The sequence below is a fragment of the Hoplias malabaricus genome, chromosome 5, assembly GCF_029633855.1.
Source record: "Hoplias malabaricus isolate fHopMal1 chromosome 5, fHopMal1.hap1, whole genome shotgun sequence".
Taxonomy (NCBI): domain Eukaryota; kingdom Metazoa; phylum Chordata; class Actinopteri; order Characiformes; family Erythrinidae; genus Hoplias; species Hoplias malabaricus.
In genome coordinates, this window is record NC_089804.1 from 41,705,200 (window position 1) to 41,723,093 (window position 17,894).

At 40.2% G+C, this 17,894-nt stretch overlaps 1 protein-coding gene and 1 long non-coding RNA gene across 2 annotated transcripts; one reads left to right on the forward strand and one right to left on the reverse strand.

Moving 5' to 3' along the window:
- The first annotated feature begins 4,739 nt into the window (after positions 1-4,739).
- On the forward strand, positions 4,740-13,124 carry prelp (proline/arginine-rich end leucine-rich repeat protein). The gene is made up of 3 exons (XM_066671714.1): positions 4,740-4,923; positions 9,712-10,688; positions 12,291-13,124. The coding sequence occupies exons 2-3, from the start codon at positions 9,716-9,718 to the stop codon at positions 12,455-12,457; spliced, it is 1,140 nt and encodes a 379-aa protein (XP_066527811.1). The 5' UTR covers positions 4,740-4,923; positions 9,712-9,715; the 3' UTR covers positions 12,458-13,124.
- On the reverse strand, positions 12,314-17,065 carry LOC136696934 (uncharacterized). Its single transcript, XR_010802662.1, has 3 exons — positions 16,931-17,065; positions 16,684-16,748; positions 12,314-12,443 (listed from the first exon to the last, which is right to left on the reverse strand). It is a non-coding gene; the product is annotated as an uncharacterized lncRNA (long non-coding RNA).
- Positions 17,066-17,894: the final 829 nt, after the last annotated feature.

The window sequence follows — 17,894 nt, forward strand, 5'->3', positions numbered from 1 at the left end:
GCGGACCGTGCTGTTATTCTAACTATGTACATATTCTTTCAATAGGCCCAACAGTGTCCATTCCTTCAGCGAACTGGAAATCGATTATTGATATGCTAACGCTGATATTTTTTAGACCAGAGTTGGCTGGCTCTGTGGTGGTGAAATATTGTCATGAGATGCTAGTGAGTAATAAGGGCTAAAAGTGAAGGAGTGTGTGTCCTATACTGATAAATTAATTCAATTTTCCACAGTGATGGATACTCTTAGAATAAAAAAAGAGTATTTAATTAACCCTATCCAGGTGGCTCATTCAAATTGTAATGGCTTTTGAACCTAAAAGATACCTTAAAGCAGGGGTGTCAAACCAGATCCACGGAGGGCCGTGTGGGTGCAGGTTTTCTTTCCAACCACGCAGAAGCCACACCTCATTCCACCTGTTTTTAATCATTGGATCTAATCAATAGATCTTGACTTTCAGTAGTGTGGGGCTTTTGTGTGGTTGAAAAGAACACCTGCACCCATGCGGCCCTCCGTGGATTTGGTTTGACACCCCTGCCTTAAAGGCAATGTCTATGATTCTGGGTAACTGCTGCTCTCTCTGCTTTGTTTATGTTCTGAAGCTCTGTCTTTTAATATATGTTTGAGGTAAAAACATTGTTTGTTTGTGACTAAAATTTAACAGGTTTGAAAGTTTTTGAATTATCACAAACTCATTTGTAACTTGAGTTTAGTTTTGAGGCACTTTCCGTTTGTGTTTACTTTCATGAAGTCTGTGCTCTCCCAAATTCTACACAGTTTTACAAAATTATTTCCCAAAATGCACCCACATTTCTTCCTCTGACATACACTTGGGGTACACAGGAAATGTGAGAGAACTGTAATTAATTTCCTTTCTGCAGTTCCTAATTGAATACGACATTGTCAAGAATTGTACAATTCAGAAATAACACTAAATAACGCACACATGATCAGTTCATTTGGGTGGTGTTACATGCTCTTACAATTATTTTCTGTGGACAGTTATTGCCAGACTGCTTTAGTGGTGTAATATGTATTTTTGGTGGGTTATATAGTTATAAGAGTCTATAACCAAACCATAGTGCTATGAGCTACCAATATCTTGTCAAATGCAGAGCTTAAATCCTTTACAAATTTCTAGTTCTCTTTGCAAAAATCCAAAGATTTTAGAAATAAACAGCCTCTCACTGAAAGCATTTTCGAAAGGCGCTAGAGTGTTATATGAAATGTAGTGAATGTCCTGTAGTTCTGCTCGGAAAGCCAGGATTGTACCGAGGTAAATTGGGTCTTTTTCTCTTTAATAATTTCAAAAACTGGCTAAAGTTTACTGGTTTCTATTAAATTATTTAATTCACTTTCACTCCTTTTTCATCTGCTCTAAAAGAATAATTTTATTCACAATCTGTGCAGCTTCAAACACGTTCACTCACTTACTCACTCACTCACTCACTCACTCACTCACTCACTCACTCGTTGTTGTAAGCTGCAGTGCTTTGCATCAGATGAACATTTCCAAACGAACTCAGCAATAAATTTCGCTTCCTGTGGCATGAACACTGTACTGAAAGGGTGGGTGATTTGACCTAATTTATCTCTTGATGTACAACAAATGTCCTAATGAGTCATATGCAGAGTTCACTGAAACTGGTCACACCCAACGTGCACATGCCTGTGTATTCAGAGAGCTGCACAACATGGGTATGATTTATAGCCGTATCTAGGAGCTCGGGCGGTGAGATTCTAAGAAAATAAGGCTGAACTTTCTGTACTTTTGTCCAGTCGAGTAGTTAGTCATATCCCTTGTGAATTTATTGAACTTTCAAGGGGCATGGGAGCATTTTAAGCTTCAGATCTCTCTCTCTCTTCTGCTTTGCCACATAATTTTTATTATTATTTTTTTTTGAGTTACTGTTTGTGTGTTCCCAGAAAGCTGAAAAACATGACTGGATCAGCCCCAGACACAAACTCACACTGTTCGAAGCAAAACTGTTCTACATGTGAGTGTAACTAACTTTCACACCAAGTGCAGATCTTAAACAAAGCAGCGTTTCAGAAAAGGTACAAACATGGATGGAAACAGACGTTGATCAAAATATTTCAGAGGTTATTTGTGAATGAATGTGATAAATATACATTTACATCATTTGTATATGAATAAGGACCCAAGAGAGACACTCCACAGCAGGAAGTTGAGTGTGGGATGTATGTCCAGAAGCAGCACACAGAAGACACAACCGGGCTGTGTTTCATTAGTGTGAGTCTGACGTCATGCAATGTATAGACCAACTGAATGTCAGCAGCGTCACATAGTAAAGAGGGTTTAGTGTTCTCCTCCAAGAGGGTTTAGCACATACTTGCTAGACTAATTTGGAACCGTTATTGGTCAGGATTCTGGAAGACACGGAGGCGCAGCAGGTGTTGTTTCTGTCACAGCTCCAGGGTCCTGGAGGTTGTGGGTTTGGTGTGTTCTCCCTGTGTCCACGTTGGTTTCCTCTGGGTGACTGTTTGTGAGGAGTGTGGTGTGTTCTCCCTGTGTCCGCGTGGGTTTCCTCCGGGTGACTGTCTGTGAGGAGTGTGGTGTGTTCTCCCTGTGTTTGCGTGGGTTTCCTCCGGGTGACTGTCTGTGAGGAGTGTGGTGTGTTCTCCCTGTGTCCGCATGGGTTTCCTCCGGGTGACTGTCTGTGAGGAGTGTGGTGTGTTCTCCCTGTGTCTGTGTGGGTTTCCTCCGGGTGACTGTCTGTGAGGAGTCTAACAATTACTGTCATCTCACAGAAGAAATTTCAATGTATGATGCAAGTGCCTCAATAAATTACATGTATATGGAACAGAGGAAATCAGCAGGGGGTAAAAACATCATGCTTGACAGTTTGTAGATACTTTCTTAGAGTAATGCTGTGATCAATGTTCTTGCACGGCTCACAGCCAACTGAGCGTGCTCTACTAAAGCTAATGCCACAGCACTACAGTCACCGATGCTTCTGTTCTTTTTTGCTGCTGGATTTGCACATTTTTCCATTGCCTGTTCTCTGGAGAGAGTGTTGTGCACTCCTACCAGGAAGAGGTTGTCTCTGCGGATGTTGACAGCAGCATGGGCCAACACAAGGACGTCCAACCGGTGCTAAAGAAAACCCACATGCATCTGATGTAGATGCTTACCTTTTTTCACTGCCTGCCACTCTTCCTCTAGTGACTGACCTCAGCCAGCTGTCACTGGGCTCCCACTCCCCTCACATGTCCACTGCCATACCAGGCAGCATTGCTAACCATAACAGTGAGACCCTGGAGCTGGGGCCCAGCAGAGGGAGGGGAACTGAAAGTCACAGTCTGCGTCAGTGTGCCAGACTTCCTAGCACTGATTTGTATGGAGATTACACAGCATCTTTGTCCACAGTGGGTGCATGTTAAAGTAGCTGAAATCACTAATGTATATATATAAAGTGTGTGTGTGTGTGTGTGTGTGTGTGTGTGTGTACACGCATGTCCAAGCCACCACAGCAGAAGAGGAAGGAGGTGTTTATATCTCCATGTGTCCTCCTCATTAGCTTCCAGCTGCAGTTGAAACTCTATAAGGTTGTTTTGTTAATGGTTATTCTGCTGCAGGGAGAGGAAAAGCTGCCCACACAAGGCCCTTTCTTTTTTCTAAACTCTGTTTTTCGTCTTAAAAAATGACTTTAAGCAGTTTGTCTATTTTGCTATTTATCATTTGATTGTGTATTTTAATGTGTCCTTTTTCATAGTTTTGTTTTTCATTGTTCAGCTTTTTGTATTATTTAATGTGTTCATTGTTGATCGGTGTTTCTACCTTAAAATTACAGCTTCTATACGATTGTGATGTTCCATGGAGCTGTAACAGGGAGAACAGAACCTCTGTGGCTGCTACGCTGAGACGTTTACGACCGTATTGTAAACGTGTATTACACTCAGCAGCATGAAGGGGGAGCTCAGGAGACAAAGAGCCAATGCTAGCATTTTATTCACCAAGAGGTGACGCCGTGCTGAATGTTGTTGTCAGTTTAATCCACAGGACGATGGAGGAGAACCACACGACAGTCATCGTGGAGCACCTTGAACCTGAGGACGGCCAGTTTCGCTAAAAATAAGTTGTACACCTGAATACGTCTGTGAGCTTTGAGTAGTGATCTTGCTCTTCTAAAAATATTTGTAAAAAGTGCGATTTAGAAGTGGTAAACATGCTCCTGTGCCAACTTTTTAAGGAAATGATTCCTACATTGTTATATAAATATATTTTAAAAGAAAACTAAATCAAGTTGGTCATTGATAATTTGGAAATTATTTTATTGTATCCACTGAAAGGTTTAAGAAAATTAAATGCACATTCTTCTATTTATTGAATATTAAGGTCATACAACAGAAACGTGCAAAATGTCCAGAGCAATGGAGCCTTTCAGGGTTCCAGTGTTAGCCAAATTAAATAAAAGTCACATGAAGGTTGTTGAAAACCTGGCCAAGGCTCCACGTGACTGGGCAAAACACAGTGCTGGAGAGTGACTGAACATAAGAGTGCTGTTCTCTGTGTTTTGGGCTGTGCCTGCCCTCCCTCTACACATCCATCCATACACACGTCTAACCACTTTCACACACACACACACACACACACACACACACAGGGAATGTGATGAGAGCAAATCTTTTTTTTTTTTTTAGGGATGGACATTCAGACTTAATCTCAGGCTCTGACTTTGTGGGCGGGAGAGAGGGAGAAGGGGGTTACAGAAAAAGAGAGAGAGAGGGAGCATTGTTGGCCTTTAGTGTTGAAAGAAAAGGAGAGAAAGGACAGCAAGGAGGAGAGAGGAGTAAGAGGTGGAAGAGAAAGAGGAGGGAAAGAAGAGAGGGAAGGAGAAACTCCAAGGTTGAAGGAGAGAACCTGACGAGGTATAAACTAAGAGCAGGTACCAGCAGCAGGTAAGAGACTCTTATTTGTGATGGTCAATATTTCAATGTTTAGAATGTGAAACTAATAAAGCAGCCTTGGGGCAACATATTACATTTTATTGACTAAACTATATTGATACCAACAGAACAAAAACCTTGTATCTAACCTGTGTCTGAATGTGAAAAATCCAGCTGCTTTTAAAAGTGTGTTAAAGACTAGTAGAGATAGTTAACAATGGATTAAAAAAAGATCCCATTAACTTCCATTCAATGTTAAGAACAAGGTTTCCCTACACTGAAATATTACATTTCTGGAGAAGCAAGTTTCTGATCCTGCTTTTATACGCTGTGGATCTTGGCAGGGCTCCTGCATGCACAGAGCCTCTCTGTTTCTATAGAAACCCACTGCCCTCAGACTGGTACTCTCCTCCAAGAGCTTTGCATTTACTCACGGAATCTGGAAATGTGCATCTTTCCCACAAGGAACATTCAAAGAAATTAAAGACACACACACACACACACAAGTGCCGTTGTGTTTCAGCTTGATGAATCTGATATTTATCCAGTCATGTCACATGAATACGTTTTACAGAACCAGTCCAAAGCTTACTTTGGCTGAGACGGCTAATTATTTCAGCAGTTTTCAAAAGCAACATGTTCTAGTGACCTGTGAGCCAAGTATTTTTTTCTTCATTTAGATTTTCACATTATACAGAGCCACTTTCATCAGTCCATAAACTTATAAACGTCTGTAGACACCTGCTTATCCAGAACATTTTTATTTATTTATTTTTAGAAAATAAAAGGTAGGGATCTCTGGAACGTCTTAACATTAGATGTCAGTGAGAGCTGAAAGGCATTCAGACCTGAGCACATCAGTGAAGTCAGCTACTGATGGTGGAGGATTAGTCCTGGATCACAAACACCACTCCTACTCATCCCAAAGACTTTAAACGGCACTCCATCAAAATAAAAATAGCAGTTCCACTGCTTTAAAGCCCTGTGTTGGGGTGGATTTAAAGCCCTCTATCCTGAGGTGAAGCAACTAAAGAGTCTTACACTTCTGTGGAGATCATCGAAGCTGAGAGCGCAGTTTTAAATGCCATGTCAGAATAAACCAAGCACTGACATTACACGATTCTATGTATAAGATTATACTAATATGAAGGGACAAGGTGATACTATTGTTTGTGGCTGATGTTGTAGTCCTAAAAAAAAAGAGCTAAAACTGTACTGATCTGGACTCAGATTTGACCCAGTTTTCCAAATCTCTAATCAATCCTATAGGTGAAAGTCTCTAAATGTATTGTCTAGTCTCAGACAAACAATGGAATGTTAGACGTACACGAGGAAAGTACAAACAGTGTTGACAACAGCCAGAAATAAACGCACTGGGAACAAAAATGTCAGATTTGTTTTTATTGGCTGAGCCGGAAGAAATGTGCTCTCTCTGTTTAAAAGGAGAAAAATATTTACTTGTGTATATCAAGTCTGGATCAGCAAAATTCCCCACCACTGTGCAGACACAGTAAGGTATTAACTTGAGTTAAGTGAGCGTGTTGGACGAGTGGAAATCCAGCCAACCACAGTACAATATTATGCTCTGAAACTTCATATAAGGTCTTGTGGAATCAGTCACTAAAGGCTGCAAAAACTTGCCACAATTAATCTGTTTTCTGAAAGTACATGATTGAGGACAGTTATGTTTGAACATAAATGATTAGCTCTTCACTCACTGCGGTTCAACACTGGGCCCCACCTAAAGCAGGCATGCAGCTGAATTAATAAACAATCCAACATTTTCCCAGGTTCCCTTGCTCCCCAGGACCCGCCCCTGCTGCCTGCCCTTCATGATGCTGCAGCTGTCACTCAGCCAGAGGGTCAAAGCCAAACATCTGATTCTGATCACTGTTTAGTTTTCTGCACCCCAGCTGCTGTAAAGTGCTGATCTGGAATCAGCTCTCATGTCAGTAGAGCAGTGAAGGCAAAAACTGACCCTAGGTCAGTCCCGGGACACTGAGAAGTGTGAGACACATTGGGTTTTTCTTATCCTCAAAATAAACCTAATTACAGATATATATTTATATTAGATATAAACAAAAGGATGTCCAAGGGACATTCATCACAATCATTGTGTTCAAATTCCCCTTCGAGGGCTGACATATAGACAAAAGTCTAACATATTAAACTGCCTTATTCACTTCCTAAAGCTGACATTACTCACTAAATTATTACTGTGATATATTACACGGCTGGCAGTAACTTGGATGTGTCCTGTAAAACACTTGTATACAGCTGTCGAGTGGTTACAGATACTAGGAAAACATTAAAGTGATCTAAACTGGTGACAAATGATACATCATCCTTCTGGTTACGCTTTACTGCAGGGTGTAGTTCATAAGGAAATGTGACACTTAGATATACCATTAATGACAAATGATGCATGTGGATGTTTAGTTTACTTCATCATTGGAACAGAGCCACTGTCCTTTACACTGTGTGAAAATTTCATGATGAATGACCAATAGAAAGTATCCAAAATTACACTGAATAAATTTATTTCACATTGACTTCCATTGAACGTTAAGAAGGTTTTTGCAAAATAGCAAAAAGTTGCTATTTTGGAGATAAAGGTTTTTGATTTGACAGTGACACATCAATCGTAACACTTTTGAGGAGGAATTTTACTTAAGCAGCCTTTTGTGGCACAACCAGGTGGCACAGTGGTGCTACAACTAGTGTTACTGCCACAATGTTTTGGGCTCTACACCCGCCACAGATCACTGCCCAAATAGCTAAGGCTCTTACACTTATATTTAATATTTGTCTCCCCCAGCGTTGCTCCACTCACTCGCTAACTTATGCACTTATGCATACACTGTGCCATCACAGCCCTGTGAAGGACTGGCGCCCCCACCAGGGTGTGTTCCTGCCTTACGCCCAGTGAATCCGGGTAGGCTCCGGATCCAACATGACCCTTCTTTGCCTTCATTGATAGCAACACATATACCTATACAACGAACATATCTGAATAACCAAATATTCGGGGTTAGCCATACAGATAGCACACACACTGTGCCCAAATCTGTCTCTGGACGACATTTGGCTCAGATTAGTTCCACAAAACAATTGATATCTGGCCCATCTAATGTGGACTTGTGGTTTAGTTGAAGCAGCCAGACTCATACTGCATCAACACCGTCATTTAAGGCCAGATGTGAGCTACAGCTAAGAAAAACTGCAGACGTGCCACATTTGAACCAAACATTCATTGCTATCTGGGTGCCATTAAGACTTGGTTGTGTTCTCCCAGTGTCTGCATGGGTTTCTTTGATGTGTTATGGTTTCATCCCAGAAATAATAATAATAATAATAATAATATGCTGGTAAGTCAACAGGTCTATTGCCCGTGAAAAAGAGTCCAAATGAGTGTGTTAGTGACTGTGTGAGGGGCTGGTGCTCTGCCTTGTGCCCAGTGATTCGGGGTAGGTTCTGGACTGCAACCCTACACTGGATAAAGATGTTACAGAATAAACCACATGCAACCAGCAACTCTCCAAAACTACATGCTGCAACTAGGACATGGTTGGGTTTTGGAACACAGTGACCTTGATGTTACAGATTCTGCAAAAAAGCCATTTTAAACATGGCTGCCCCCATGTGGAGACCCTCTCTATTCAGCAATGTTTGTTCAGGGACAAAACAAAAAACTGGTTTGCACTCACATGATAATAAATACTCACTCTCATAAATATTGTTTGAAACTCTCTGTGGGTGAAAGTAACATTTTGCTTCTGAGAGAGAGGTGGAGAACAGAACCAAACAGAACACAGCTCACTAGTGATTTGTTGTGGAACCTGGCTTGGATTCCAGCTCAAGAAAAACGGCCTTGTGCTTTGGTTTTGTTTGAATGTTTCTCCAGTGAATCATTATAACACGCATCCAGTTTTGGAAAACGTAAGTTGTCTACTGCCAGTGACCTGACAAAGACAGTCTGCTTCTAATTACTAAGGGCCTAGGAGGATTTCCTACATGCAGAAAAGTTCTTTTTTGTAGAAATAGCAGGTAACAATGGAGCTTGCGCTTCTTGGCTCAGGACTACATATCTTGAAAGATAATCTCACGGTAATAACAGTAACCCGGTACCACATGTTCTCCAGGAGATCTGTCCACCTTTGAAGTTGTGCTAATTTTGGAACGTGGTGAATGGAGAAACAGAGGGAACAGCAATGCTCTGACCAATGATCACTGGCTCCCTCCAAGATTTCCAGGTCATTTGGGACTCTCTGTTTTTCTAATTGAGTCTGAGTGTTCTTCTGTCAGGTTTGGAGTTGTACAAAAGAGCCTTTATCTGGAGTTCTGAGACTGGAGAGGAACCTTGGGGAGTGGGGTGGGATGGTGTGGGGTGGGGGTTCTTGGGGTGTTTATTTAAAAGCCAGAAAAATGTCTTCAAATCCAGAGTGTAGTAAAGTATGTTTACATGTTGGGACCACTTACACACAGCATTACATCAATAAATGGTGATTCTATTAGTCAACCATGTTACAGGAATGATATGAATGTATAGTTTACACTGGTAAACAAGCATCATGAAGCCAATACTGAAATTAGCTTATGCTGAATTTTTTCAAAAAATGACAGATCGGAATTAAGCAATAATTCACTTGAGGTATACTACGTAGTTTGCTTCATTAACAGCCCACTATTTTGTGAAAGCTTTAGACTAGAGACTCGAATGCTACTGTGAGCAACACAACCATGAAAAAAACTGAGCTTTATAATGAATGGTATCTATTTTTTTTCTCTCCTTTTTCTCAGAACAATGAAGACTGGGCTTGGATACTGCTCTCTACTGGTCCTTCTCCTGACCACAGATGTGTTGGGACAGCGAGCCAGGCCACGAAAACCTCCCACCACAAGAAAGCCTTCAGTTGCAGCTCCGAAAAAGCCTCCTTCAGCTCCAAAGACTGTGCCTGAGCCCCCGGAGCCCACTGACTTCCCCCCTCCTATCCTCGGCCCACCTTCTTCATTCCCTGACTGCCCGAGAGAATGCTTCTGCCCCCCTTCCTACCCAAACGCCCTGTACTGCGAGAACCGCAACATCCGCAAGATCCCAGTCATCCCGTTTCGCACCCATTATCTCTACCTGCAGAACAACTACATTGATCAAGTGAGCACAGATTCTTTCGAGAATGCCACCGAAGTCAAATGGATCAACCTGGGGAACAACCGCATTCGCTCCATTGACAAGCAGGTGTTTGAGAAGCTGCCAAACCTACTGTATCTTTATATGGAGAGAAACAACTTAAAGGAAGTCCCTGGTGATCTGCCCATAGGTCTGGAGCAGCTACGACTCAGCCATAACCAGATCTCAAAGGTTTCTCCTCGAGCCTTCAGTAATATGAAGAGGCTGGTTCTCCTGGACCTGCACTACAACAAGATCAGTGACAGCAACCTTGGCAAGAACACATTTAAGGATCTGAAGAACCTCATACAGCTCAATCTGGCACACAACATCCTCAGGAAGATGCCCACAAACATCCCCGGCAGCATCTTCCAGCTGTTCCTGGACAGAAATAACATTGAAGATATTCCTCAGGACTACTTCAAGGACTTTGCAAATATAGCTTTTGTCAGACTTAGTTACAACCAGCTGAGTGACAAGGGCGTCCCAAAGATGGTGTTTAATATAAGCACACTGTTGGATTTGCACTTGTCTCACAACAAACTGAACACAATTCCAGTGTTCAACAATCACCTGGAGCAACTACATCTCAACAACAACAATATCGAGAGTAAGTTACAGTGGTATGCAAACATCTTTTGAAACTAAGTGCACATTGGGCCTGAACGGTTTAGGGGAATTATGGAATAGTGATTTTTCTGAACCATATTGAGAATTTTTTTATTTAATTTTTGTAACAAAGATGACCAGGAAGTTCTGGTTTTAATATTGAGCACAGAATATACAGTACTTGAATGTCATTTAATTGTGGTTGTCGTCATGTGCACAGCACAGTTTCTGGTTGCCTTTGGTATTTGGAAGATTCACGTCCCATTTTAAAACATAAGATTTTGTTCTTGATGATGAGGGCATTAACATGAGATACTGGCAGATCAGTACAACAGTGCCTATGTCTCCTGCTATAGCACGAATCCGCAGTGTTGTTTTTGCCGTTTATAGTTAAGATAAAGAAGACAGAATAAAATTGTTTACCAACATTCCACAAGGTAAATTGTAACAAACCGTTCTTATTTGACTGGGTAAATAAACAGATGTCTGAAGTAAGGATCCTAGCTGGTGCACATGGAGACACCATACCTTAATTTGGTATGCACCAAAAGTGTATTTACATCCTGTGATTAAGCAACGAAACAAAGCATTCGTATTTACACACATTATATGTGTCAAGTACAACACACAAGAGAGAGGAAGAGTAAGTCCCTAAATGTCCCCTTTGCAAAATTTGTAAAGGATTGGATCGTTCTCACCATTACAGTTCGTTCAGTTCTTTCTTTGGAGAAACAGGAATTGGTTTTCGATAAAAACAGGGACAAGAGTAGTTCGTTCCTATGAGCGGCGACATGTTAAGACTCTTCCCAAAACAAATTTGGCCACCCATGGAGATCCTTAAAATGACACACCAAAAACACACCAACGACTCCTCATGCCCAGGGTATACATCAATGTTGAAGTAGGTTAATAAAAAGAAGCCCTTCTACATAAACATAACACTATAAGCTTCTTGTACAGAGACATCAGAGTAAATATAAATATGTAACCAATTTATTAAATGTGTAAATCTTAATCAATCATGACAAAGTTACTCACTCTGAACATAAAAAAAAACTGAATTTTCCCAAAGAAAGGACTTCATAGAGGGAGTTTCAATACAAGCTGTTTGTAGCTTGTAGCTCTCTTTAACACATGGCCCCCTCTTGTTCATTTATTCTTAATGTATTTACTCTCTGTAGCCATCTGATGGCTGGAGTAATGAACTACACCAGAGGTCATTCAGACAACCTGTTCTTGAACTGAAACCTGGAACCTTGATGCTATCCTTCGATCCTTGTTTCCACCCCTCCACTGCTCACTGCCCCCTAGTGTTCACTAGTGTGTGTGTAAATGTGTGTTTCACTGCACGGATTGGGTTAAATGCTGAGGACAAATTCCTCTGTGTGCAGCACAGTGGCCTTCCTGGTAGGAAGCACTGAAAGAGTACATTTTGTGGAACATTTTGTTAAACATGAGTGAATGAGTGAGTGGTTTATTCATTCATCAGAAAGTCACGTGAGGTGCTTGCAGTCATAAATAAATAAATACAAAATTTTAAATGCTCATACTGATCTCTCCTTCATCACTTCCAGCCAATGACATATGAATTGCCTTCTCCTAGGTATAAATGGAACTGAGATCTGTCCCGGCAGGCCGGGTGAGGATGTGGATGATGTTGACAGCATGCCTAAGCTCAGGTACCTGCGGCTGGATGGAAATCACTTGAGTCCTCCTGTCCCCATGGACGTCATCACGTGCTTCAGACATCTTCACTCTATTGTGATATAGAACTTTATTTTTTAAAGTTGTTGATCACATTTATACATTTCTATGCACAGTGCTCCTGTCCACTTGACAGTACTGACTGAATCAAACAGTACTATGGAAAAACACAAAGATATGGCTCTTTTGTTTTCTGTTTCTTTTCTGTTTTTATATAACTTCAGAATTGTTTTACTGAGCTTTCAAGAAATATTTATTAAATATCAAATGCGGTGAAAATGGTTTGGAGCATGGATATTTCTGTATTAAAGATAAAAGGTTTACATATATATTTTTTTTTGACATCACACTAACAACAATGGAATAAAATGTCCTCAAAATCAATGTACATTAACTGACATAGTGTTTCATCTACAGTGTAGTTCCAAACCCAACACTAATATCTTAACAGAATGAACAGGAGGAGGTGACCTTGAGGGGAAAGGCTGTTAGTATAAAGACTAATAAAAGGGTTTGTGGATAGAGTTTACTTCAAAAGCTGGCAAAATACAAGAGAAAAGAACGTGACTACCATGTAGTTCAAATGTCTCTAATGTACCTGTGCTTTTTAAGATCACAAGTACAATATCTATATTACTCCGTATGCATCTGTTGTGTATAAATAAACTCAGCTGTTTATGATGGTGCTTTCTATCAAGACCTACTTGCATATGTTTATTTGAGTGTTCTCAACAGCCAGGTTTTTATATTTTACATCATAAACCCAATAAACAATCTCGTCTGACTTGCTTAGCAAGGTTTTGGAGTTGTATGTGAGTGTTGGAGGGGTGGGTGGAGACAAAGGTGTGGACTAGCTGCATATTCGTAGATGAATATCTGAAGACATACATCTACATCTAAAGTTGCATCTAAATTATTAAGGGATATCTGTTTTTGGAAATAAGGCTTAAGTGTTATTCTAATGAACAGAAATTTTTATAATTGATTAGATTCAGATTTTAATTATGAATTTTATCTTATAGTAAGGACTTGCTTTCTCTTTATATTGTTGCGCTGTCTCATACTGATCATTTACTGGCTCATTAAAGGAGCCAGTAATTCTTTGACCTTAATATTACAGCTTCAGAATTATTGTGATGCTCTATTGATATGTAATGGGGAGCATAGAGCCTTTGATATGGTCACTCTGGACTCAGCACTGCAGAAAGTGCACTATGTAAGTTTTGAAGGAGGGCAGGAAACCACCTCCACCTCCCCATTGATTTCAATACAGTGCTATAAACACGAATCACACTAGGGGGAGCCCCAGGAGCAAAAAAAAATATATATATATATATATATATATATATATATTTCCTTTAAAACACTACAGGTAGTGTCACTGTCACTCAGCTCCAGAGCTCCAGTTCTTTAGGGTTATTGGTTCAAACCCCACCTTGGGTAACTCCCCCTTTGAGGTGTTTGGTGTGTTCTCCCTGTGTCTTCATAGATTTATACACATTAAAACACAGGCTGGTGGGTGGATTCCAAAAGTGTCCATAGTGTGTGATGCCGTGTGATGACTGTCCAGGGTGTGTTCCTGCCATGCTCCCAATAATTCTTGGTGGGCTCTGGACATACGGCACCCCTAAGCAGGATAAAGCAGTTGCAGTAAATGAATGAATGAATGAATATGAAATCATAATAGTAAGAGAAAACTCATTTACTCTCCTCATTAAACTAGGAGGTCATTATTATAAGAAGCTAAACTGGACCAGATCATAATTATCAAATATCTTCTCCATATTATGAGATGCCTCATTCATTGTTTGTGACCCTTATCCAGTTCAGGGTTGAAGTGGGTCTGGAGCCTACCTGGAATCACTGGGCGCAAGACAGTCCTTCACAGGGTGACACACACTCACACATTCACTCACACACTCACTGCTACGGATACTTTTAAGTCTCCTATCCACCTACCAGCGTGTGTTTTTGGAGTGTGGGATGAAACCGGAGCACCCAGAGGAAACCCACGCAGACACAGGGAGAACACACCACACTCCTCACAGACAGTCACCCAGAGGAAACCCACGCAGACACAGGGAGAACACACCACACTCCTCACAGACAGTCACCTGGAGGAAACCCACGCAGACACAGAGAGAACACACCACACTCCTCACAGACAGTCACCCGGAGGAAACCCACGCAGACACAGGGAGAACACACCACACTCCTCACAGACAGTCATCTGGAGGAAACCCACGCAGACACAGGGAGAACACACCACACTCCTCACAGACAGTCACCCGGAGGAAACCCATGCAGACACAGGGAGAACACACCACACTCCTCACAGACAGTCACCCGGAGCGGGACTCAAACCCACAACCTCCAGGACACTGGAGTTGTGTGACTGCGATAAAAATAATTATGAAAGTATAACTAAGTGTAAAGTATAAATTAAGTATAAATAATAATTTTAACACTTATTAAAAAGATTTTAATGTTGTGACAGATTTTTTTCTAACTATTATTTATTTCTTTTTAATCCATAGCTTTGAATCCACTTAAGGGAATAAATCTCTTTAAAAATTAACGTCATGTAGTCGTTGCTCCTGGTTAATGATCGCCACCTTGTGGCAGAAAAACCACACATGCAAAAAAAAAAAAAAACAGACGAGGCTTTGAGCACGTGTGGCAGTTACTAGATTGACTGTGAGTGAGTGTGTGAGTGTGTGGGTGTGTGTGTGTTAATATTAAGAACATGTGAGATGACATAACATCATGGACCCAAGGCCTTGGCACTTCCTCCCACAGGGTGCCATTTTTTGTAAAAACAGCACACTGGAATTTACCTGTTTTCTCACTTACACATTTGAATATTTTACATTACTCATTGGTAAAGTTGCAAAACACATAACCTTTTAACACAATCCTTATCAGTATGATTTTAATGGCCCTTGTCCATAGTTTCTAAACATATAGGTTTAACTCACACATTGGAAGATGGAAGCAAATGTGAGGGAATAGAATAAGTTTTTAAATTTAGGAAATATTATTATTATTCAGATGATTTTATATAGATTCCAACAAAAACCAAAACGAAGCTTAAAATGTTCCCTGGGAGAAATATGAAGGGGAAGTGGGTGATGATTTTTTTGTTCTTAAGAACTGATACTGGGAGGTTAAATGTATAACTCTAAACATATTCAAATATTGAACACACTCCTTATACCTCATGAGTTCAGCTAGACTAATGTGGACCTATTTTAACATATATCAATGGACTGTCATCCTGCCTTGCAGCCAATGATTCCAGGTAGTCTGCTATTCCACTATGACTCTGAATGGTATGAAGCAGTTACAGGAAGCTAAGGAAATAGTTATGTTAACACTGACAGTTAACATTAAACAGTTCATCTGCACAAACTGGTTTCATTATTCAGTCATTGTCTGTAACCCTTATCCAGTTCAGGGTGGCGGTGGGTCCGGAGCCTCCCCAGAATCACTGGGTGCAAAGCGGGAACACACCCTGGAGGGGGCACCCTATGGACAGTTGAGTTACCAATCCACCCACCAGTGTGTGTTTTTGGAGCATGGGAGGAAACCGGAGCACCCGGAGGAAACCCACGCAGATACAGGGAGAACACACCACACTCCTCACAGACAGTCACCTGGAGGAAACCCACACAGACACAGAGAGAACACACCACACTCCTCACAGACAGTCACCCGGAGGAAACCCACGCAGACACAGGGAGAACACACCACACTCCTCACAGACAGTCACCCGGAGCGGGACTCGAACCCACAACCTCAAGGACCCTGAAGCTGTGACAGAGACACGACCTGCTGCTCCACCGTGCTTTATTATTATTTTTATTGTTTTTAATTATTATGATTATAATAATTATAACTCAAAAAACTTTATCTTAATAATAAATAAATAAATACAGTAAAAGTTTCTCTTTGAACGTATGGATTTGTTTAATGAACATCACACTTGATTTAATATAATGTATTTATTAACCTCAGTAAAACCCCATAATATATGATAACCTCATATAATACTGGAGGAGGGATTTATAAAAGGTTTAAACCAATGTGTTCACATACAGAATACCAAGTTGTTGTTTTTTTACACTGTATTTAGTACTCTTTATCACGCATTTCCCACATTTACAGGCAACGTAGCTAAAATGGTTGAATGACGAGGAGTGTTACGTCACTGTAATTTGGCTATAGGCCACACCGCGGATCATGAATGGGCTGATAGCACTCATAAGAATAAAGTTCTTTTCCTTCCTCACCTTTTGATGAGAGATAATCATAGTTCCATTTCAGATAAACGAGTATGAATCAAAGGCATCACATCCTGGAAAGTAAATGTTGTTTTAAGATGTAATTCTTTACCAGTAGCAATTTAACTACTGGTTATTTTTTTCTGAAGAAGCCAGACAACTGTCATTGACATTAGCAAGACACACTTGATTAATTTGTATATGTAAAATAATAATAATAATAAACAAATAAATAAATAATTAAAGTAGGTTTTACCTGCTTAATATGCAACATGTACCACTGAACAGAAAACATCAACAAAGCAGGCTAACACTAGCTTGTTCTGTAACAGAAACCACAGACAACAGTGGCATGTTATGCAGGATGTTTCTGTAGCACATTTGTTTTCACCTATTGCTTATGAACAAATGACTTGATGAATAAATGATGAATCTTCTGGAAGTACATTTTGTAATTAGAAATAAAGCAAAAATTGATGAAACTGCAGTGTGCCACTGTTTATATAAAGCCAATGTTTTTATTCCTTTGACAGATTTTTTAAGCATTACTGAAAATTGCAAAACCATCCCCGTAATTTCTTAAAACAAGCATAGACATACACTGAATAATATTATAGCATCAATACAACAGTCTCATTATGAGAAACATTAAATATATTGAGTATATTTAAGATTATTTTATATGCTCAGATTATTTTTTTTGCAGTGTACAGATTTGGGTTGTCACTCAGAATTGGTCCAAGGACCACAAAAGGGGCCAGCGTTTGAGAAACTCTACATATTCAAGTAATTCATGGACTAAATAACTAAAATGTCCCGTAAAGCTGTGATTGTAAATCAGAACTCAAACATTTTCATATCTGTAGTGTTCCACAGTGGTAATGAGGTGTGGTAAGAACTTGGCATCATTACAAATTTCTGTTTACTAGCATTGCCAAGAGGAAGACTGGTTTGATGAGAAAAATCAAAACAGCTGTGGCATTATGCTTGGTGTGAGGAAATGACGTAAAAGACTTTACCTGCATACTTGAATAAACATAGGGGGGGAAAAAAACAAGAGTTGATAGGAAACAATTGTAGATTTTCACAGTGACAAACCTGCAATAAGAAATAAATATGAAGCTGTTTGTATTTATATGATAAAATACATAATTAAATAAGGCTAGACTACCCATGTTTAAATATATGCATTATGTGTGTGTGTGTTTGTTGGTTTGTTG

Coding starts and splice junctions, on each gene's coding strand:
- prelp (XM_066671714.1), top strand. CDS start 9,716: ATGAAGACTGGGCTTGGATACTGCTCTCTACTGGTCCTTCTCCTGACC. Junction 10,689..12,290: donor CAACAACAACAATATCGAGA/GTAAGTTACAGT, acceptor GCCTTCTCCTAG/GTATAAATGGAACTGAGATC.